The sequence below is a fragment of the Agrilus planipennis genome, unplaced genomic scaffold (assembly GCF_000699045.2).
Source record: "Agrilus planipennis isolate EAB-ADULT unplaced genomic scaffold, Apla_2.0 scaffold129, whole genome shotgun sequence".
NCBI classification, from domain to species: Eukaryota; Metazoa; Arthropoda; class Insecta; order Coleoptera; family Buprestidae; genus Agrilus; species Agrilus planipennis.
The window spans coordinates 709,093-734,454 of NW_020440212.1; the positions used below are offsets into that span (position 1 = coordinate 709,093).

Here is a 25,362-nt window from a genome sequence, read left to right on the forward strand (position 1 = left end):
CACGCTCACTTCCAAGCAAGTAAACCAGTACACGCTTTTTGAGAACAACTTTATTCTTTATTACTTACACTTAACTTAATTTATACTTAACAATAAAAAAAATAGAAAAGACGTAGAGAATTTGGTATGTTGCAAGAACAGAATTAGAATTAGAACCCCTCGAAATTTGGTACTGCTCCCTTTTATAGGGACGCTAGAGAATGCGCCCTGTAGGACACTTCTCAGAAAAGTTTCAAGTACGATGCTAGTTTTATGGCACCAAGTGCACAAAGTTTGACTTATATTACATTTTCTAGTTAAATCTAAATCTTGATATTTGTTGTTAAATAATGATATGGGATATTTCATGATTACCTAAAGAGATATAACAATTCTATAAACTCTTATTTGGTTTAAAATTTGTAGCATCTTTTAAAAACCTAAATATCTATTTCATAGTTAATCTCATTTGTTTAAATAGTTCGATTCATCCTTGATCTAATTATCTATTTTTTATTCCACAATGTATTCAAGTATATTATTCAAATAACATTTCCTTTAAAATGTACTAAAATTAAGTAAAATATAAAGCTTGTTAACCAATCGTTAGCAAAAGCATTACGACTGCAGTCAATTTAAATATAATTTTATCATTTTATTTATTTTTTTGTTTTATTGGCAAAAAACAAAAAAAAAATAAACGTTTTCGTTTTGAGCCTACAGTGTGAACATTTATTACAAAATTAGTAGAATTTTATGTAAAATAAATAAATAAATAAATTGGTCCGTTGTAAAAAGTGGTGGTGTGTGGTAGTGAAGAACCGAATTGAGTATTTGCAATTAGCACCTTAAAATGGCCCCAGAATCACGAGCAGTTCAGGTTTTCGGGACACAAACCATTCAATCGACAACTGCCACACAACGCGTTTAATTAAACAACTGTAACCAATAAGTCGTTGATTTGTTTATGTGTAACGGCTTAACGCTAAAATGCTTCGCTGATTTCTAAATACAGAAAACAACAAAATGCGCGGTATTTAACAACTTAATTTAGAACGAGTACCAACTTACATACATAGTTTTATTTCCTGTCGCTTTCTTCCAGTCATTCTCTTCACACTTCACGAAATCTTACAAACTATACATAAATATACCAAGTGTATACAGATAAAAAATACATTTAATTCTAGTACCATGTTCCAAGGAGTATATGAGGTCAGTTCAAAAAATATAGCAAATTTTGTGTTTTTTCTAAAAATTATTTATTTATTCATGAATATCTGCCTTGTCCCCTTCAGAGTAATCCTCACCAGATATTATACACTTGTGCCAAAGTTTTCTCCAATTCTCGAAGTACTTCAAAAAAATCATTTTTTCTAATCTTGTTGAGCTCCTCCTTCGATGACGTCTTTATCTCCTCAATCGTAGCATAGCGTCTTCCTTTCATGGGCTCCTTCAGTTTCGGGAACAAGAAAAAGCAACAGGAGGCCACCTCTGGGAAAACGGTGGCTGCGACATTATTAGTGTGTTGTTTTTGGCCAAAAATTCGCGCACATGCAACAATGTGTGACCAGGGACGTTATAACGGCGCAAAAGCCAATTTTTCTTCATTCACAAATCAGAGCGTTTCTGGCGGATTGCTTAGCGCAAATTGCGCATAATGTCCAGGTAATATTACCTATTGACTGTTATAACCTGTGACAAGAACTCATGATGCACCACGCCCTTGCAATCAAAGAAACCTGCAAGCAAAATCTTCACATATGATCTAACTTGGCTCGCTTTTTTAGATCTCAGTTCGTGCAGCAACTTCCATTGGGGTGATTAAGCTTTGTTTTCCACGTCATAACCATTAACCCACGATTCGTAACCAATGATGACCCTCTGGAGCAAATTTGAGTCCAAGCGCTCCTTAGCATCCATCCAATGTTAATGCGATACTGTTTTTGGTCGAAATTGAGCAATTTTGGTACGAATTTCGCGACGACCCATCTCATTCCCAAATCATNTAATGTTCGTGGGTTTAACAAAATTAACTACTAAGACTGATAACGACAAAAATATTTATTTACACTATTTATTGAAGAACTTAAAAACACTATTAAAGTATTACTAAACTTAGGTTATGAATTATTCTATTTATTTACACTACTGCTAATGTATCACTATTCATTGCGCTATTTATTTCACTGCTATCACTATCAATTTATTTCTGGTTTCACTTCTGCAACGGTCAATTTATTTCTCCTTATCTTGGCGATCGTCTCTTCCTTTAAATACTCTTTTGTTTCCTTTCTGGAACCCTCTAGAAACATCCGGATCGTTTAGTTTTTCTTTGAACTCTTTAACTGTTTTCCCAGAACGCAGGTACGACACACACATTTACAAATAGGGGGGACATGAAGAAAGCCGCCCGCGGCTAGTCGCCGAATCGATAAGCCGTCCACGCACACGTATGCCCGATCGCACACAAACACACTCGTGCTCCCTACAATATTTTTTTTCAATTTTGTTTAGCTCCACCTTCGATGTAGTCTTTATCTCCTCAATTGTAGAGTAGCATCGTCCTTTCATGGGCCTCTTTAATTTCGGGAACACGAAAAAGTCAGAAGAGGTCAGATCTGGGAAATACAGAGGCTATGGCATTATCAGTCTGTTGTTTTTGGCCAAAAACTCAAGCAACGGTGTGTGAGCAGGGACGTTATCATGGTGCAAACGCCAATTTTTGTTCTTTCACAAATCCGGGTGTTTCTGACGCATTGCTTTGCGCAAATTGCGTATAACTTGCAGGTAATATTTCTTATTGACCGTTCTACCCTGTGGTAAGAACTCATGATGCACCACGGCCTTGCAATCGAAGAAAACTGTAAGCAAAACCTTCACATTCGACCTAACTTGGCAACTTGGCGCGCTCTTTTCTGTCTTGGCTCGTGCGGCAGCTTCCGTTGGGATGATTGAGCTTTGGTTTCCACGTTATAATCTTAAACCCATGATTCGTCACCAGTGATGACCCTCTGGAGCAAATTTGGGTCGTTGCGGACAAAATCCAACATCTCCTTAGCAATATTAATGGGATGAACTTTTAGGTCGAAATTGAGCAATCGTGATTCGAAATTCGCGGCGACCCGTCTCTTACCAAAACCATTCGTTAAAATCGAATAGCAGGAGCTAATCGATATGTTTAGGTCCTCAGCAACTTCTCTAACGGTGATTCAACGATTAGTCAATACTATTTTCTGCACTTCATCAATGTTTTCGTCTGTTGTTCACATGCTCGGGCGTCCGGCCCTCTAAGAACATCTTGTACCACCGATAAACGTTGCTTCGGTCCAAGGTAACTTCATCATATGCCACAGTCAACATTCGCACTTAATTTGGTTTTTCACACAAAATTTGATTCTTTGATCCATTTTTTGGAATAGACAAAAAACTAAGACGACCCAAAACACGTGCTAACAAAGCCGCTGTCAAAAATCAACTGTACATTTAAGATGGTCGAAGTTGTCGGTATAAGTAAGAGACATGAGTACCAACATAACGCCACAAAAAAAAATCGAAAATCGAATATACGTAACCCGCGGAAATTCAAAATTCGCGATACTTTTTGAACAGACCCCGTATATTCTGTAACACAGGGGTCTGAAATGTAACTTTGTAACTGGAATTTATAGAAACAAAACAGCGTGGTAAGCTCGCCGAATAGTTAGCCGCAAGAATCTGACCGCTAACGTGAACGAACTCATAAAAATAATTATTTTGTAATATTTCAAGTGGACTGAAGTGTCCGTGCATAGAAATTATGCACCTTGCACGAAAAATAGTGATTGCTTATACAAGGTTTGGCAGATATTCAAAAAAGANCACTGCGCGATTTATTTCACTGCTATCACTGTCAATTTATTTCTGGACTCACTTCTGCAACGGTCAATTTATTTCTACTCTCTCAGCGATCGTCTTTTCCTTTAAATACTCTTTTGTTTCCTTTCTGGAACCCTCTAGAAACATCCGGATCGTTTAGTTTTTCTTTGAACTGTTTAACTGTTTTCCCAGAACGCAGGTACGACACACACATTTACAAATACGGCGTACATGAAGAAAGGCGCCTGCAGCTAGTCGGCGAATCGATAAGCCGTCCACGCACACGTATGCCCGATCGCACACAAACACACTCGTGCTCGCTATAATATTATTTTTTAATTTTGTTCAGCTCCACCTTCGATGTCGTCTTTATCTCGTCAATTGTAATGTAGCATCGGGAACAAGAAAAAGTCAGAGGGCGTCAGATCTGGGAAATACTGAGGCTGCGGCATTATTAGTCTGTTGTTTTTGGCCAAAAATTCGTGCTCAAGCAACGATGTGTGAGCAGGGACGTTATCATTGTGCAAAAGCGAATTTTTATTCTTTCACAAATCCGGGTGTTTCTGACAGATTACTTTGCGCAAATTGCGTATAACTTGCAGGTAATATTTCTTATTGACCGTTCTACCCTGTGGTAAGAACTCATGATGAACCACTGCCCTGCAATCGAAGAAAACTGTAAGCAAAACCTTCACATTCGACCTAACTTGGCGCGCTCTTTTCTGTCTTGGCTCGTGCGGCAGCTTCCGTTGGGATGATTGAGCTTTGGTTTCCACGTTATAATCTTAAACCCATGATTCGTCACCAGTGATGATCCTCTGGAGCAAATTTGGGTCGATGCGGACAAAATCCAACATCTTAACAATGTTAATAGGATGAACGTTTTGGTCGAAATTGAGCAATCGTGATTCGAAATTCGCGGCGACCCGTCTCTTACCCAAACCATTCGTAAAAATCGAATAGCAGGAGCTAATCGATATGTTTAGGTCCTCAGCAACTTCTCTTACAGTGATTCAACGATTAATCAATACTATTTTCTGCACTTCATCAATGTTTTCGTCTGTTGTTCACATGCTCGGGCGCCCGGTCCTCTAAGAACATCTTGTACCAACGATAAACGTTGCTTCGGTCCAATGTAACTTCATCATATGCCACAGTCAACATTCGGAATGCGTCCACGCACTTAATTTGGTTTTTCACACAAAATTTGATACAAATTCTTTGATCCATTTTTTGGAATAGACAAAAAACTAAGACGATCCAAAACACATGCAAACAAAGCAGCTGTCAAAAATTAACTGAACATTGAACATGGTCGAAGTTGTCGGTATAAGTAAGAGACATGAGTACCAACATACCGCCACAAAAAAAAATCGAAAATCGAATATACGTAACCCGCGGAAATTCAAAATTCGCGATACTTTTTGAACAGACCTCGTATATTCTGTAACACAGGGATCTGAAATGTAACTTTGTAACTGGAATTTATAGAAACAAAACAGCGTGGTAAGCTCGCCGAATAGTTAGCCGCAAGAATCTGACCGGTAACGTGAACGAACTCATAAAAATAATTATTTTGTAATATTTCAAGTGGACTGAAGTGTCCGTGCATAGAAATTATGCACCTTGCACGAAAAATAGTGATTGCTTATACAAGGTTTGGCAGATATTCAAAAAAGATAATTCTTACAGTTATAAAAATGAACTTAATATAAAAACGGTGAATTATCGTAAAATTGCATGCAAAAACTGAATTCATGCTTATGTAAATACATCTATTACCTAACACTTTTGTTATGAGTATAATTATTGTACTTCAGACACCCATTTTGTATAGTTACTATGTAATTATGACACCCAAATTTGCACGGTGGCATTAATCAATGGGTACCACACATTGTTTTTAAATGGAATTATGATTCTTCATATAGAGCCATATGTGAATTGAATGTAGGGTAGCAGCAAGCTTACAAGAGGTCTTAGGGTGCTATAAAGCAAGAAAAATAAGTAATTGTTTGTATTTCCGAAAGTTCATCGTTTCCAAGAATAACGTAATTGAAAGTAAAGGCAAATGTAATTCCGGCCCTGTACAGAAATACGACAACGCAACACCGTATTCAATCAGCTAGTGTAATTAGCAGAATAAGTGTTGTATATATATTGGAATTATTTCGCTCATGCATTGTTTGTTATTTGTTAGATTAGACTAAATTTAATTCAAGATGCTTATGATACAGCCATCCTATGCATTGTTTGTTTTTTCAAGCTTTAAACTTTGCATTTAATCAATTGATGTGCAGTTGAATACACTAATTTAACAATCATTGCAGTAGGTCAGGATGTCACTGTAGAATAGTTGTAATAGTTAATGTGATATGTTACTTGTTTGTGGGGTTAAACCATATAGCCTCTGTAGAGGACGAAATCCTTGATTTCACCAAAGACAATTCCTAAAACAACGCGAAACATTGGCTTCTCTCATATGTCAGTGTAGCAAATTTTATATGAACAGTTGTTGCACCCTTATCATTTGCAGCGAATGCAAGCTTTTCTTAAAACGTATTTTTGATTTCAAAACAAAAGTGCCGCAGAGATTAATTTTTTCCATAGGGTGTTGCTTTGAATTTTGAATTTTCACAATAATTACTATTGGTGTGACGCCAATTCACATGTTGTACATCCTTGAAACTGTGTGAACGTTATGTTATATCACACGATGGTGCACCCTTCCGAATTGCAAGACGACTGCATGAGTTTCTTGACGAGCAGTTTCCTAGACGGTGGACTGGGTTCTTTCTTTGGGTTATGCTTATATCCTGGCATGGAGTTCTAATTTCGAGCAATTTTTGTAATGCACGTATGTGTGTGGTATGTTGAGTGGTGTTGTTCCCGAAACCCAAGAACTCTATAAGTACGTTGTAAGTTCACTTACAAGCAATAATTTGTAAATAATTAATTTTTTCTAATGGTATCATAGGGTTATTAGCAAACTATCCACACAAAAAATAACCCGCCTGGTATCTAAAACCTTCATAGTGGTGTAGAAATTCGGATCCGGATGATAAGTACTCATTTAGTAATAATGTTTACGTAACCTACACTCTTTCCTCCCTTTGTGATCTTATTACCTGTTGGGGTGTAATTCACACACTATTTAATTCATTTCTATCTTAATAAAAGTTTAAATTGTTTAACTTGAACGTTCGATAACCAACACAGTTTATTTCACTCTCCATCGACGTAACTGCAGTTTTTATCGCCGTTACACACCACATTGTCATTCACGCACAGGACCGAACTCTAATTTCTTGCGGTTTTCTCAAGTAAACACCTGCCGACGAAATTGCTTACCGTAGAAAAAGGCTTCCTTGATTGTCATATGCTCCTTCGTACAAAAGACAGGTTGAACAAGTAGCATAATGTATCTAATAATGTCTTCCAATAGAAATTTTAATATGAAGATACAAAATTGTGGTATTACCTGACTATATTTCTTCTTATAATGCTGGGGTTTGTTATTATTACAACTATACGAGCCCCACGGATTGCAGCTCGGATAAGTCGAATGTTGCTTAGGTTTTTAAGCCAAAATATACGGCGTATGTCAATATCATTCTTTCTATTAATCTTCCCTTGAACTATCAGTGGAGAAGTTCGTATTTGGATTCTTTCACTGGGGCCCAGGTGGTCCATCTCCTGGAGTCCACATCTATCATTGGAGATGGAAAGGCCTCTGACCAGTTGTGCTAGGAAGCAACTCCAGTCTACAATGGCCTTTACACCCGAATGAGAACAGCATCAGTTCACCTACTGGCTGTGAAAGCCTTTATATTTATTGAAGGTTTCTCTATTTTATGGAGTTTGTAATTTCGAAATCTTTTTGCATTGGAAGTAAGAGTGATCTTATCAGTTCAAAGGTTACAGCACATTCTTCGGTAGCTCCACATTTCATTCATGTGGTTCTTTTTGACGTTGTCGTTTGATCGGAATTTTTAATCAAAAATCACCAATCTTTTGAATTGAATTATTAGTTTACAGTATAAGGGAACACCACGGTTAAACTGTAACTAGGTACTATGCACATCAACAACTGTATCCGTTCGTCCAAATTCGGACAGGTTATACTAGTTATTATATTACCTCATAAAACTTCAGAAAAAAGTATAACAAGAACACCTGGTCATCCAAAAATATGGTTCATAAAAATCGTAGTACTTTAGAATCTCAATAACTCAAAGACGTAAAGAACACTATCATTAAATAGAAATTGCCGTTACGAAAGCATCTGTTACTTTCATACATACGTTGAGGTACCAGGTACCTTCTTTACAGCTATCACAATTTCCACAGTACGAAGTTAGTAGCATGCATTCGAATTAGGTGAACACGTAGCTGAAGTTCCAGTGCAGACAGCCGGCAGGATTCATACTGGACGCTCTAGTCGTTGCTATTCACTGATTAGGACATGTTCGCACCTCGGTCAAGTAGAGACAGTACTACATAATGACAACACGTAATATATAATTGATGGCTCATTAGTTGTAATAATAAAAAATCTTAAGTAGAATTGTACAGAGTAGGATGGAAAAAAGGGCGGAAGAACTGTTAGAAGATCAATTTGGGTTCAAAAGAAATAGACGAACGCGGAAGGCCATTCTAGTTTTACGTCTAATAATAGAGAAAACGATAGAAAAAGGAAAGAGTGCGTACATAGGATTTGTATATTTAGAAAAAGCTTTTGACAATGTTAAATGGGACAAGATGTTAAATATACTTAAAAATGTAGGGATGAGTTAGAAAGGTAGAAGAGTGATACTTAGTTTGTCTAAAGATCAACAGGCAGTTATAGAGCTAGGGATGCAACGTAGAGAAATAAATATTAGGAAGGGAGTCAGATAGGAATGCACACTGTCACCGCTACTTTTTAATCTATACATCAAAGACGCGATCAACATCATTAAAGACAGTACAACTGTAGGGATAGATGTACGGGGGCAAAAGATTGGTATACTTACATTTGCAGATGACATAGCAGTATTAGCATCTAGCAGAGATATCTTTAAATAAAATGGAAGCGCTACTGACAAAACAGTACTGTATGAAAATACATAAAAGTAAAACTAAAATACTGGTATGCAAGGGAAGAAAAGGTAGGGAAAGAGCGAATATAAAGATAGGAGACGGAAAATTACAAGAAGTGGCCGATTTTAGATATCTAGGAAGTCAGATAAGTCAGGACGGACAGAGTAGTAGGGATATAAAGCAGAGGATAGCGCAGGGTCGTGTCGCCTTTAATAAAAAGAAGTCACTTCTATGCTTGCGAACGATTAATTTAGAAATTCGAAAAAGGTTGTCAAAGGTGTATGTTTGTAGCGCGGCGTTGTACGGATACGAAACATGGACAGTGGGAGCGGAGGAAAAGAAAATGTTAGAAGCGTTCGAAATGTGGTGTTATAGGCGGATGATGAGGATATCGTGGGTAGAAAAGGTTAGAAATGAAGAGGTATTGGAAAGAATAGGAGAACAGAGGACTCTATGGAAGTCAATAAAAAATAGGCGAGATAGGTTGGTAGGACACCTTCTCAGGCATGAAGGTCTAGTCAGAGACATATTAGAGGCAGAAACAGGAGTTAGGAGGGGTAGAGGTAGACCTAGATTAGATTACTGTTCGCAAATAGTTAAGGATGTGGGTTGTTCTAGTTTTAGGGAAATGCGAAGTTTAGCTCAGGTTAAGAAAGAGTAGAAGTACGTGTCCAACCAGTCTTGAGACTGACGACTTTATGATGATAGTTGTAATAAAATAATAAAATCCCTGATCTATCCAAGTTGTAGAGGTAATTTAGAATGACATGAATTTTACACAATAAGCAGACTACGCCCATCCATTAGCCCTTCTTCTTAAAAACTTTGACCCTCAGTATTTATAGAACATCTGAGTCAATATTCTGATAATGTACAGTACAAATAAGATAACAGCCTCCCTCCTATCACGTATTAAAGGGCATATGTCATATTCTACACAACCTATAACATACAACAGTCCTGTATTTTTATTTGTTTTCAGTTTTTGTCAAGCTATTACTTATTTGTAGCTCATCGTTTCTACTAAAATCAGTTAATAATTTATCAGGTTCATATTTATTTTTGCTATCTTGAGACCACTCTGTTACGTGTATGAACTCCGATAAAATGCTGTGAAATGAAAGAATGAAGGTCAATAAGGGTGATTTTTTGCTACCACGCAATTTTTTTGCTGATACTCTCTGTAAATAAAAACTACAATCTACAATATATGTTTAAACTAAATACTCTTCCTGACAATATATACAGCACAAGAACCATTATGGATCAAACTAAGCAGGAATACTGCTTCCTTTTTCAAATATTTGTAAAGCTTAGAAGAGTAGGTAGATAGATCATTGTTTATTCCACGTATTCTGTACAAATTACATACATATGTAATTCGAAATTGCGACTGATACTTTGGCGTAACATAATATTGTTTTTTTCGTGCTTTATTCTGTAAAGTTCTGCTGTAAGTAGTTGCTTTATAATGCGAAAACAAATCTTATGTTGCAATTTTATTAGTAACCTGTAGAGTATTTAGAGTATTACTTAAAACTTCCATTGCCCTACATCAAGTACTCTAAAAAACCCTTACTTGGTGCTTTATTCTCAACAGAATTATTCTCCGATTGTGACATGATTATGATAAGTACTTCAAGTAATAAATGAAGCACAGTTTTCAACATTCAAGTTCTAGATAATAAACCTTTTGAAAGATACTGTAGCGAGCACGAGTGTGTTTGTGTGCGATCGGGCACACGTGTGCGTGAACGGCTTATCGATTCGCCGACTAGCCGCGGGCGTCTTTTTTCATGTGCGCCGTATTTGTAAATGTGTGTGTCGCACCTGCGTTCTGAGAATGCAGTTAAACAGTTCAAACAAAAAGTAAACTGTCCGGAAGTTTCGAGAAGGTTCCCGAAAGTAAACAAAAGAGTATTTAAAGGAAGAGACGATCGCCGAGAGTAGTAGAAATAAATTGACCGTTGCTGAAGTGAATCGGGAAATAAATAGCACAGTTAATAATGATATATCAACAGTAGTGTAAATAAATAGAATAATTCATAACCTAAGTTTAGTAATAATTTAATAGTGTTTTTAAGTTCTTTAATAATTAGTTAAATAAATAGTTTTTGTCGTTATGAGCCTTAGAAGTTAATCTTGTTAAACCCACGAACATTACAATACTATGTTTGCGAAAAATTATAATATTATAAAATATAAAGGCTTGTGGTTTAAAGGTTATCATCACCATCATAAGGTCGTCGGTTCTAAGGCTGGTCGGACACGCATCTCCACTCCTTTCTATCCTGAACTAATCTTCGCATTTCCTTAAAACCAGAACATTTCACATTCTGAAAATTTTCTGAACGGTAATCTAATCTAAGCCTGCCTCTACCCCTATTAACTCCTGTTTCTCCTTCCCATATGTTTCTAACTAGCCCTTCATTCCTGAGAAGGTGACCTACCAACCTATCTTGCCTATTTGTTCCATAACGCCCTATGTTTTCCTACTTTTTTTAATACCTTCTTACTAGTCTCATTGGGAAGATGGCCAGTTAGCAAGAGAAGCGGCTCTCCTCTGATTTTTGTCGTGTTCTCTCACCCTTTTATAGGACTTCTGACGCTCGCAACTGCAATATTAAATAAGTAGTCACATGATTGATTATTTATTGGAAATTAAAATTAAAGAAAATCTTAATATCGTATAATACGAGTTTTCGGCTTGGTCCTGGCAATTTATTCGAATCCACGTGGACTCGACTCCACGTGGACCATTTTCGAAAATTCTAATTATTACTTGACATTTGTAACGGTCGCAGCTGTCAATCAAGTCTACTTGGAGTGTTTCCGAGAATAGGACTAAGTATATTATAATAAAATCAGTTTTATGAAAATCGGAGCTTTCAACCAAATCTACCTAGACTATTTTCGAAGATCGAGCCATTATTGTATGACGTATATTGCAACCGTCGAGACCATAGCTAATTCACGTGATCTATCCATAGATCAAACGATGATCCAGTATTCAATTGATTACTCATTTTTTCTACATTTTTCACCTAACCCTAATCTCTATCTGACGAATAATGTTTGTGATGTCATATAAATAGCTGATAGACTTTTGTAGACATTTCTTCTTTTTTTTTTTTAAAGTCGATAGTTTTTTCGTCTTGCACAGACAAGCAACTGATTGCTTTATTTTTTATTTCATCAGTTTCGCTATTTTCTACAGAATTTAAAGGTAAATAAACATTTTAATTTACTTTTTAATGGTTAAAAACGTAATTATAATATCAATTGTCCATTTTAATTTTTTAATACCAGGTTGATTGAACTTTTTTATACAAAAAGAAAAGGAATTCCAAATTGGACGATTCGATTCATCAGTCAATAAACTCCATTTACACACGTATAAAAACTGTAAACAATGCGTTTACCTGAAGTTTTTGGAAAAAAGGTGATATGAAAAAAACTTACAGAATGTATTCAGACTTTTTTTTGGAATTTTTGTCTCTTTATGTATACCATCACGTAAAAACCAAATCAATTTGATTTAGATTAAGTTTTCTGAAAAATATACGTCCTATTTTGGAAAGCATTATGACAAAAAAATAGGCTACGCACTTTTCTTTCGAAACCATCAACAGAAATCCACTCGAGGCTGAAAAACAGTTTCAAACTAGGCTTACACTCGCTGCAAATGATAAGGATGCAGCAACTGTTCCTTTAAAATTGCTATGATATGATATCATTTTGGGATTGACATCAAGGATTGCATCCCTATAACGACGGTATGGTTCAAACCCATAAATAAATATTATATCGCACTATTGTAACAACAACTGTTCTACAGTGTCATACTGACCTACACTAATGATTGGTTTTGAATTGCTGAATTGCACATCGATTGCCTGATACAACATTTAAAAGTTAAAAGAATAAATGGTTACTAGAGGTTGGTTTCTAACATAAACGCCCTAAATCACACTTAATCTAATCTAGCAAAGAGACAAAATACATGTGCAAAAAAATAAAAACAAATACTACACTTATGCTAGTAATCACCAACTGATTGAGTGCGGTATTGCGAGTAGTATTTCTTTACCAGGGCCGGATTTGAACGTATTGGAATGCACTTTAAAATTCACTGGAGGTGCACTACGTTGCGGCCACTGATAAAAACTGGTTAAATAATTGGAATTGTGAACACAAATCATTAATGTCCATATAATACAGTTCGATTCCATTCGCCCAGTCCTACTGCAAAACAAATGGTAAGTACGGAGATACAGCTCATTTCAATTTGTTTGAATTGTGACCTTGAAGAAATCTGCGCGAAGATAGCAAGAATACACACTAGGCGTGAGCAAGACAGAAATAGAGCTTGAACGAGCAGAGCTCTCGATGGGCGGTCTTAGGAGATCGGCTAGAACTGTACAGTACTAGACGAAAATGTTTAGCAATTTTTTAAAACAAAAATGTATATAAATTAACAATAGAAAACAAAGCAAAAGCTTTATAGGTGTGTAGAGCGTTAAGTTAATTCACTTATTATTATTTTTGGCTAAATATGCTTTTAAATAAAGCATATTCTCAAAATTTAACGAGGCAATTTAAATAATTTTGCAAATGGTACTGTACACTTTTGTCTAGCTTTCGCTCGATGAACGGTGAAGAAATGAGCTACGCAGACAAATATGATTGAATTTGGAATTATGCTACGGCGCATCTTAATAAAGGGAAGGGACAGAACATGTACATTTATGTAGTGTAGATAGCGCATTTTCCCATAATGAACTTCTATTTCTATTCCAATAGTTCTCCTCATTTAATAAAATTCGTGCCTTCGAACACTAATCGTCAATCGAAGGTATTCAGTCAAAACATCTATTTCTCACATAGGTAGATAATACTTGTCTCGCATAATTCCAACGGAATTACAACTAAACGTCTAGCCGTTACGTCTTGTCAATAACAAAAACATCAACAACAATACGTAGAAATAATGCTCATCTTCTTCCTCCTTCGTTTGATACAACGACTTTCTCACATTTCGAGCCACTTTAGCTAACGAATCACGACCGTTTATTCACTTCAATTAATTCCCGACAATGCACGTAGTCGAACGGGTTCGTTGTAATAAATGCCGCGCCATTTTGAAAATTGACCGGAAACGTGAACGGTGAGGAAGACGCTTTTCTTGAAAACTAATAAGAAATTTGCCGCGTGTGAAAAACAATTTACCGAAAGTTTCAAATTGAGGGTACACGATCAAAATACTTATATGTAATCATTCAAATTAGATTGTTGGAACGCCTCCAAAGATTGTGAAACGGAACAGTGACTTTTGATAAAAAGTGCGACCCTTACAGTATGGTGAATATTGAATACCTATTATGAATTTATGAATGAACATTAAAAATGCCGTCTTTAAAGGTGGCTGCAGCCCTGGACTCCGTTTCCATAAAACTGATTAAAAAAAAATGATCCAATAGATACTAAAAATTAAACACTCTTGTAAGTAGTAAAAACTAATAATAAATTAAGATAAAAATAATAAATTGAAAATAGAATTTTTTAATTTTACACAAGGCTGAATATTGTGGAAATTTTAAAGTCGGAAACCGTTTAACCGGGTAGTCCTTAGTCTTATAAACCATATAAAAAAGTGTACTATGGATAACTTAAGCACTCATTAATAATGTTTCGTACGAAGTTTGAGTACCAGTGAATAGCTTCTTAAGATTAGTCACCGGTACGGTACCGAGGAATAGCTTCTTAGTCACCGGTACGGTGTCGGGGAGTAGTTTCTTTTTCGTCGGTATGGTACCGATTACTTGCTTCGTAGTCACCAATACGGTGCCGGGGAATAGATTCTTTATCGCAGGTACGGTACCGATGAATTTTTTCTTGACCACCAGCATGGTACCTAGGAATAACTTCTCAGTTACCGATACGGTACCGAGGAATATCTTCGTAGTAACCGGTACGGTACCGTGGAATAGCTTCTTTATTGCCGATACGATACCGAGGAAAAACTTCTTAGTGACCGATACGGTGCCGCGGAATAGCTTATTTTTCGCCTGTACAGTACCGACGAATAGCTTCTTAGCCACCGGCACGGTACTGAGGAAAAACTTCTGGGTCACCGGTACGGTAACGAGGAATAGCTTCTTAGCCACCGGCACGGTACCGAGGAATAACTTCTGGGTCACCGGTACGGTAACGAGGAATAACTTCTTAGTCACCGGTACGGTACCGTGGGATAGTTTCTACATTACCGGTACGATACCGAGAAATAGCTTCTTAGTCACCGATACAATGCCGGGGAATAGCTTCTTTGTCGCCGGTACGGTACTGATGAGTTACTTCTTAGCCACCGGCACGGTACTGAGGAATAACTTCTTAGTCACCGGTGCGGTACCGAGGAATAACTTCTTAGTCACCGGTACGGTACCGAGGAATAACTTCTGGGTCACCGGTACGGTAACGAGGAATAACTTCTTAGTCACCGGTACGGTACCGTGGGATAGTTTCTACATTACCGGTACGATACCGAGGAATAGCTTCTTAGTCACCGATACGATGCCGGGGAATAGCTTCTTTGTCGCCGGTACGGTACTGATGAGTTACTTCTTAGCCACCGGCACGGTACTGAGGAATAAATTCTTAGTCACCGATACGGTACCGAGGAATAAATTCTTAGACACCGGTACGGTACCAAGGAATAGCTTCTTAGTCACCGGTACGGTGTCGGGGAGTAGTTTCTTTTTCGCCGGCATGGTACCGTAGTCACCAATACGGTGCCAGGGAATAGATTCTTTATCGCGGATACGGTACCGATGAATTTTTTCTTGGCCACCAGCACGGTACCTAGGAATAACTTCTCAGTTACCGATACGGTACCGAGGAATATTTTCGTAGTAACCGGTACGGTACCGATGAATAGCTTTTTAGTCACCGGTACGGTGCCGGGGAATAGCTTCCTTGTCGCCTGTACGGTACCGAAAGGATAAACTTCTTAGTCACCAATACGGTACCGAGGAATAACTTCTTAGTAACCGGCACGGTACCGGTGAGCATCCTTATCCAAAAATACATTTTTGTCCGAACATATACTCAAAAAATAACTGTCGAAAAAAAAATAACTATTACTACACTACAATGTTATTGTGAATATATGACAAACATTGTCTGTTTTATTGATGAATGTGCAGCTATGAGTTCAAAAAAAAATGTCTATCATGGATCTAAATCTAATATGGAAATATATTATTGTACATATATGCTTCCCGCGAAGTCACGATTTATTTCCTAAGTGGCCCGCAAGATCGTTTGGGTTGGCCATAATAGGTTTCTAAAAATGATCACCCACTATACATAATAATATAGTTACAAATACAACAACCGAAGTTTATTTTTAAAAGCTTGGTTACAATAATTATGCAAGTGTACCTAGAAAGTTGCATTCCTATCGGGTTCGTTCGTTCGTTCGCACTATATGTACAGCAGACCGGTACTTAAATAACCCAAGAAGGTAATATACAAGCGTACAAATATACATACGTACACACGCACAACACACATAGACAGGGGCATGCATTTGTGCAAATATCTATGTATAATACATATCGTTGTCTAGAGAATAGAAATTTTCTTACTGCATTCCGTGCATAATAAATAATAAATAAAGTGCAATGTTGTTCAACCGCCTATTTGCATATGTGTATTATAACTTAATAAATAGCGAACCGTGTCGGATTTATTATTACACATACGTTCGAGGAAGAACAACCGATAGGTAAGTACCTACATGCATGACTTTTAATTGTTCAAAAACATACTCTCAGTTGTTTGCTACCTACGTTACAGGAAGTATCTAATAAAATTAACTCATTTGCTCTTTGACCATGCCGAAAAAAGACAACAACATGCACAAATGTAAAAAATGGCAAACTTAATAACAAAACCCTTGGCTTTTGTTGGTAAAGCTGCCAACTAAAATAACCACTAACTTTAAACTTCAGGTCCTAAAAGCCACCCCCCCCTAAATGATTTTTTTTTTCGAACTTTATAATTACTCTAAACGTTTGACCGTCATTTCTTTAATAACTTTTATTAATCAACATATCTATGGCAGCATACTAGTTCGAAAAAAAAAACATAGAGGGGGGAGAAGCAACATGACGGATCTTTAAATCTCATTGTCAGTATGAAACTTCATCTAGGGAAATTAACATGCATTGACACTATTTTTTCCTTGTACTGTCGCGAAAGGACGAATATAAAGAGAATAAAGAGAAAGAATATAAAAATTAGAAGAAGTTGCGAATTTAAGGTATCTAGGAAGTCAGATAAGTCAGGACGGAAGGAGTAGTAGAGATATAAAGCAGAGGATAGCGCAGGGTCGAGTTGCCTTCAATAAAAAGAAGTTACTTCTATGTTCGCGAACGGTTAATTTAGAAATTCGAAAAAAGTTAAAGGTACATGTTTAGAGCGCGGCGCTGTACGGGTGCGAAATATGGACGGTGGGCGCTGCGGAAAAGAAATGGTTAGAAGCGTTCTAAATGTGGTGTTACAGGCGAATGATGAGGATACCGTAGATAGATAAGGTTAGAAATGAAGAGGTATTAGAAAGAATAGGAGAACAGAGAACTCTATGGAAGTCAATAAAAAATAGGAGAGATAGGTTGGTAGGACACCTCAGGCATAAAGGTCTAGTCAGAGACATACTAGAGGCAGAAACGGAAGTTAAGAGGAATAGAGGTAGATTAGATTACTATTCGCAAATAGTTAAGGATGTGGGTTGTTCTAGTTTTAGGGAAATGCGAAGATTAGCTCAGGACAGGAAGGATTGGAGGTGTGTGTCCAACCAGTCTTAGGACTGACGACCTTACGATGATGATGATGATGTACTGACGCGGTAGATCGTGTATATTGGTTATCGGTTCTTCTTTAGGAAGGTAACATTTAAATATACGTGAATATTCCATATTTTTATGAAGTATAGTCAAGAAAACGACCTCTCTGTATATGCGAAACTAAAGAAATGGTATAAGTACTGTAAAATAAATAGCTGTATTACATGTTCCGATGTTCTATTATTACACAAAATCATCACAATCATCGCGATAATAAAAACCGCTGAATTGTCGAGTCCTTGAATTGTAGCGTTGGCCCCGATTCGCAATGTAAAACTAAACGCCGAGGTCACCTGCCGCATTACTACGAATCGTAATCAAAATAGAACCATAGTATTTAATACCTTGTATACAGTAAGTACGTATTTAGGAACTTTCATAAAAAACGATACGCGAATATAGTACGGGTGTTATACACACATACATACATATACGAATATACATATTATGTATACTTAATCGTTATGTACAACGTCCAGTAGTACATGTAATCTACATCTACACTAACATTACGAAGAGGTTAAATTAATTCGGTTGTTTCCTTGTATGTATAGAGGTAATCTCCAAAACTACTGAAACGATTATAAAAATGCTTCTATTAGTTGAAAGCTAGACCCTCCCCCCTGTGGGCTAACCTAATACAACCTGTGCAAATTACCGTTGTCGATGGTCAATATCGCTCACTTTTTAACCTCCATACCGTCACCAAATTCGATTCCATCGACGGGCGTTTAGACATTTCCACATCACATAGTCAGAAGTGAAGCTACCGTATGACTAAGAGGTGTAGTGCACATATGCTCCATGCATTCAAGAAGGCTCTATCCCAGCAAAAAAATACGTAATAACTGAATAGAAAATTTTATTTCGGATGAACTACATTGTCCATATTCTTCCTGATATTTGACACAGCAAATGAAAATCTTCACTGACCTTGGCCTCAGTCTTTATTAAACAACATCCAACGTTTCGCCCAAGTTTGTAGTTTTTTCGAGGAAATTGTAATAAATCGCCATTTCTTTACTTACACATATTACAATTTCCTTGAAAAACCTCACAAAGTGTACTTATGTATACTGTTTAAGTGACCTAAAAACAATAGTTATTACTTGTAAGTGTACCAACTTGATATCATCACATCGTCTTATTATTGCTACAACTTTTTTTTTAATAACTACTTTTTTTTAACTACTTTCTATTATATGGGTCCCTCCTTAAGTTGATGATTAATTTTCGTAACTAATCGATTTGAAATCTACAATAACCGACATTACGCTCCAGCAAATCATTTTACACTTGATTCAATCTCATGACGGTCTAAAGAACGTTCCAGAAAAGCTCCAGGATGTTGACATCACGATATGAGCATAATATCGATTACCCAGTCCAATTTATTAATGAAATAACACTTTATCGGTTACCAAAACATTCGTGGAACTTGACAATCAGTTTCTTAATTTATCCAAAATGTTTAGACTTTAGATTATAACATTATTGTTACTGCTTATTATTATCCAGATACATATGGGTACATATTCTATCGTAGTTGAGATACTACTTGCATATTTGCACCTAAACCCTCGATTATCTATGTGCGCCACTGCCCTGTGTGACTAAACCCTGACAAATTCGTAAAGGCTTTCGCGGTCAGTAGGTAAACTGGTGCTGTCAAATAATTGGTGATTTTTACCCGTTGTCATGTTTTGAAGTGTAAAACAAGGGCTCAAATTACCACAATTAACAATAAACTTTTTGATAATTTGTGTAAAGTTTTTTTTTTACCAGAAAACACCACTTCACTTAGTGCTACAACATTTTTTTTTTTAATAATTTCATTTGTTAACGTTGAATGTTGCCATCACCATTTGAGCATAATATCGGTTAGCCAGTCCATTTTATTAATAAAAAAACACACGTTATCGGTTACCAAAACATTCGTGGAACATGACAATCAGTTTCTTATTTTTTTAACGTGTTTAGAAAAGATTATAACATTCCTATGTCTGATTCATTGATTGATAATGCATTACAACGGGTGGTCTACAACAATATTCTTAGCAACTCCAATACTTTTATTCTAGTCAGGTTTTCCACTTTTATGGTCATCATGCATTATCTTTTCACAATTTCCTTAACCAACCAAACTCAAATATTCTTTCAACCATCAATACATACAATCAAATGCAGAACACTGTCAGGGAGTCATACGTACCACAATTTTCACAATTTATTGTTTATCTATGTATATAAAAGAAAGACGTTTTAGTTACACTATTTATAACTCAAACACGGCTGAACCGATTAGGCTGAAAATTGGTGGGGAGGTAGCTTGGAATCAAGAGACGGACATAGGATAATATTTATCCCGTTTTTTTATGGTACAGTGGTGGGGGAAACCTCCTCTTTCGATTCCACCCACCCCACCCCCTTCGGGGGGTGAGGGCCATCGTCTAAACATTTACCAATTTTACCTTTTTAGGAAGCTGAAAGGGGATTGCAAAGATTGCATGTTTGTTTTTGGTCCGATTTACTTCAAACTGGTTAAAAAATTCAATCTCTGTTGGGGGGGATGAGTGGTGAAGAGGAGTTGCAATGCAACTTAACAACTTGAAGGTTGCTCATTGTTAAAATTAAGCAAATACGTGTTTTGGCAATTTTTAAAAATCAACCCTTAAGCATGAAATGTTGTTGCTACGTTTGTATTTCAAATCTAAGATGGCGATATTATATAAAATTAAAACGTTGTAAGGGTGAATTGAGAGTTAAAAGGTTTTATGGAGAAACAATATTAATATATACATAAATCAATCTCTCTTGCGTTTACCAAAACATCGAGCCGTAAATCCCCTGTCTAATTAATCTAAGTTTATTTTTTCAAAGGATTTCATTAAATCTAATAGTATGATAACGAGGATTAACATCTGTTACTCAACTTAAAGTATGTGAATTGTAAAGAGATTTATTTATGTTGCATTAAATTTGATATGATAATTCAGATTGTTTATTTTAAAATTATATAATAATATAACGGCTTTAGTAATAAATTCAACCTCATAACGTCATAACAAACACTGACATCGTTCTGTTTATGTTGTTTTCTCTGTTTCTTTATTTCGATATCAATAACGTCAAAATATAAATATTTTTAACCTTACCATGACCTGCAACAATCCGTAAAGCGTTCGGGGAATACCAACTGTAAACATGACCTACCTGAAAAAAAAACAGACATCTAGTCATATAAACAATTCCTGTTATTCGATAACATTATTTATTATTGTACATTTCACAGTTACTATAATAATATATCTCAGTTTGGGCAGATGGCAGCAAAGAGCATACAATAACCATAACTTGATCTAAATTTGCCATATCTACTTAATATCTTTAATCCATTTGCAGTTGCGCTAATTCTTACAACAGATAACGATTCCGCCGGCCAGCGTACGTTTAGTTTGGTTTTTCTCTTTACAAACATTTTTGTTCTGTTGAAGCCCAACAAAATTTTCAAACTGAAAGTGTGGCGGAAAATGTACATTTGTTGTAAATATTATTTTCTAAGCATTCTTTTTCCTTCAAATTTATTTCACTTCAAATATTATTTCCAATCTACACTCGTATGCTGCCGGCTAGACCAGCAAAATCGCTTGGTCGACTAGTGCTGACGTCACCCGTAAGGGTAAGGGTCTAGATGATGGCCCCCACCCCCTTCGGGGGATCGAAAGAGGAGGTCTCCCCCACCACTGTGCCATAAAAAGTTCGTGGCGGTCTCACCCCCATAAAAAGTTATGGCGGTTATATGGGGGTGGGAGTAGGGGGGCCATCATCTAGACATTTACCCCCGTAAGCACTATAGTCTTATCATTCACGAAGGTAACGCTTTAGCCCATCTATGCCCGAAGTTTGATTTTTTCAATATTTGTTTAGTTTCAACTGGATCACTTAAAAATGTTGGCGATTTTGAATTGACGATTCAGTCACAACAACCTATAAACATCGAATCCAATCAACAGGGAATAAGCAGCGGCATAATATTAAATTTCCCGAAAATGCTAACAGGAAACAAAAAATATGATCGCTTAGAACTAAAAAATTCTAGAAAAATAGCGTGTTTTCTAATGAATCCGCGATGTCTGGGATATTCTAAAAAATTCTCAAAGTCGAAAACATAAAGAAAAAACTAATGCTCATAGAGGAAAAAGTTAAATGAGAAAGTTGTACGTATTAAAAAGATCTATCGATACATTTTTTTGCTATCGATCAATGCATTACATTTCGATATATATCGAAGAAACCGCCAAAAATCGACTTTTTGTTTTCGTCGTAGTTTTTAACTAATAGAAACCTTGCTAATCTTTTTTTTTATCGTGAAAATACCATTCTTAAAGAAAGAAAGAAGCCCACAATGGTTTCCGTGGGATCTTCCCTCGAGATAGTGGAGCCGATTTTTGAGAGCACCTTTCTTTTTGGAAAAATCGACATATCTCGAAAAATTTTAAATATTTTTTAATTCCTAAAAAAGGTACCTTTTTGGCTTGCCAAGGGCTACATTTACAGCGAGTAGAAAACTAAAAAACGTTAAATTGAACAAACTACGGCAAAAACAAAAAACCAGATTTTCGACGGTTCTTTCGATATATCTCATACATTCCATATGTGTATAAGAGAGGTTTCCACCCTACTTGTGTACAGACAGCTCTCCTACCGGTTGTTAACTGCTATTCCATCTGAAAAGCATGAAGTGACACTTGCTTTATTTAAGCTGTTTCGCAATTTGTAATTTCCCACATTGCAATCAAGAAATTGGTATCCGCATAACTTTGAAGAAGCACTTAACAATGAAAATCTGCGGAAGTTTTTTTCTTCCATCAATGGCTCGATAATCGCGTTGACATAGTTGCTATGTGAAACTGTTACAACAAAAAACACCGGACAAATAATTCCATAGAATGATGGAATAATAAATTAAGTCATATCTTAGAGGTCTAATCCTGCAACACGCCAGTTAATCAAAAAATCAGTGAAATCAGAAAATTAAGATAAAAGGCAAACAAAATGATTTTCTTTATAGACAAAAAGCAGTAGAAGAAAGAACCGCTACATTCAGTTAGATGAGGCGAATACAGATAATACTGAATCAGTATCTATGTTGCAATCAAAGATTTATACTCAAGATCTTTGACATACACAGTAAAACTCGAATGAATACCTACTCAAAAAAACGACAATGCCAATTTGGCTTCATTATATTACATGGGCAAAATGCATGCAAATCCTAAAATTAGAAAAAGTGGGAATGGAAGCCAGTTAGAAAACATTGTTTATGTTTAAATGTCCTTAAGTTATTTTAATTATTAAAATCCCAACTGTATGCGAATGCCACAACTATTTTCAGATGGAATAGTAGATAACTACAGGAACAGGGTAGTTTGTAGTGGGATTGAAAATTAAAAATTAATTTTCACATTAATACTTGATATTAACCCCTCTTAAATATCAAAAGTGTTTCATATTTATAGTATTAATATAGTTACATTTGTTCGACGGATTTGTGACCTAATAAGTACGGTTTGTCGTTGTTGCTGTTGTCACTTGTTGTAGCTTCCCGGCAAGGGTGTGACAACACCAACAAATTTTTCCCTCATTAACTTGAGGCAGTTTGAAGTGGGATTGAAAATTAAAAAAAAAAAAATGATTTTCACATTAATATTTGGTAACAATAATGTTTATCGGGTTGACGCCTTACTTTCATGACAGCATTAATTGTCGCTGTTGTCACACCCACATTTTTCCCTTATTAATTTGAGGTAGTTTGTAGTGGGTAAATAAAAAATTGGAAAAAATGATTTCAAATTAATACTGCATATTAATCCACTATTAAGTAACTAACAATGTCATAGGATTTCATCTATTTCAATTTGTTAGAATTGTGACCTTGAAGAAATCTGCGCGAAGATAGAAAGAATACACACTAGGCGTGAGCAAGACAGAATCAATTGGAACAAGCTCGAACGAGCAGAGCTCACGATGGGCGGTCTTAGAAGATCGACTAGAACTGTACAGTACTAGACGAAAATGTTTAGCAATTTCTTAAAACAAAAATGTATATAAATTGACAATAGAAAACAAAGCAAAAGTTTTATAAATGTGTAGAACGTTAAGTTAATTCACTTGTTATTATTTTTGGCTAAATACGCTTTTAAATAAAGTATATTCTTACATTTTAACGAGGCAGTTTAAATAATTTTGCAAATGGTACTGTACACTTTTGTCTAGTTCTCCGGCGGAGAAATGAGCTCCGCAGACAAATATGATTGAATTTGGAATTATGCTGCGGCTAACTTGTTGAAACTTCTTGAAACGAACAGTATGTAAGTATCATTTGTTCATTTGGACTACAAACCAATCATAAATTGGTGTCACACTTTATTCAAGTCGATACGTATCTCGACATGCTGCTTCGTCCGCGTGGAATTCTAGTGCAAAACCATACACAGGACTCGCCCACACCTCTCCGAACGATAGATACAATAGGCACATCATTAATTAAATGCACAAAAATAACTGTTCTTAAATGATTTCTCTGAAGTTCATTCATAGAGAGACACTGTCATTAGACAAACGGACTCTTGCAATGGGCCATTCCCGTTCCGCGTAGAAGTTATTACCATATTTAAAAACAGTTATTTATAGTTATTAAACAGTAAGCGAATAATATACGAGTACGAAACAAGTGTTTAGTTTAAATAACAGACATTTGAATTATATTTTTGCTGTAAACAATTCTTGAGGAAAATAATAATAGATGCCGCAGGAATGCATGATTGCTGACATTAATTTAGTAATACAGTAGAATCCGTTTATTATGAAGCCGCTTATGCATATTGACCAACCGCCTATTATGACGTAATTACACTACGAAGTTTGGTTTTCATATAAAATTCTTTATGAAAAAGTCGGATATAATGACTTCGCTTATAGTGACATGTCGCTTATTATGACCCACTTTTAATAAATTGTCCGGTTATAATGACCGACAGTGCAAAGTATCGATAGCGCTCTCCTCACATCCGAAGAACCCACCGATGACAATATCGTACAGAACATTAATGCTAAGGAACAACTTGAAAGTGATGGCGAAGAGGAAGTCGAGGAAGAACCATTACCTACCGCAGAAGAGGCATTAAAAGCTGCAGAATTATTATCCCGATTTATTAATAGCAATATTGAAAACGATAATTTGACCATGGCGATGTCTTCTATACACAATAGTATTAGAGACTATTTTTACAATACAATGAAAAAACAAAAGCAGACAGAAATTACAGATTGTATTCATTAAAAAATACACTTGTATGTGTATAATGTGTACGTAATAAATGTGCAATTTTGATTTCATTAGTTACTATGTTTCTCTATTAAATTAAATACATACATAAAAATGTTTTTTTTCACAAACCGCTTTGTATGACGTCCGGTTATTATGACGTGTTTGTCGATTCCCTTCGATGTCATTATAAACGGATTCCACTGTATA

The 25,362-nt window shown here is 36.1% G+C and overlaps 1 protein-coding gene across 3 annotated transcripts in view; it reads right to left on the reverse strand.

The window, feature by feature from the left end:
• The window catches only part of LOC108734479 (protogenin), a 153,128-nt gene that overhangs the window by 52,462 nt on the left and 75,304 nt on the right, over positions 1 to 25,362 (reverse strand). Inside the window, exon 2 of one of the 3 annotated variants that reach the window (XM_018466060.2) lies at positions 20,981 to 21,034. The exons of the other annotated variants lie outside the window; for them this stretch is intronic. Coding sequence (XP_018321562.1) covers positions 20,981 to 21,034 — 54 coding nt within the window. The remainder of the gene's footprint in view (positions 1 to 20,980; positions 21,035 to 25,362) is intronic. 3 annotated transcript variants of the gene reach the window in all.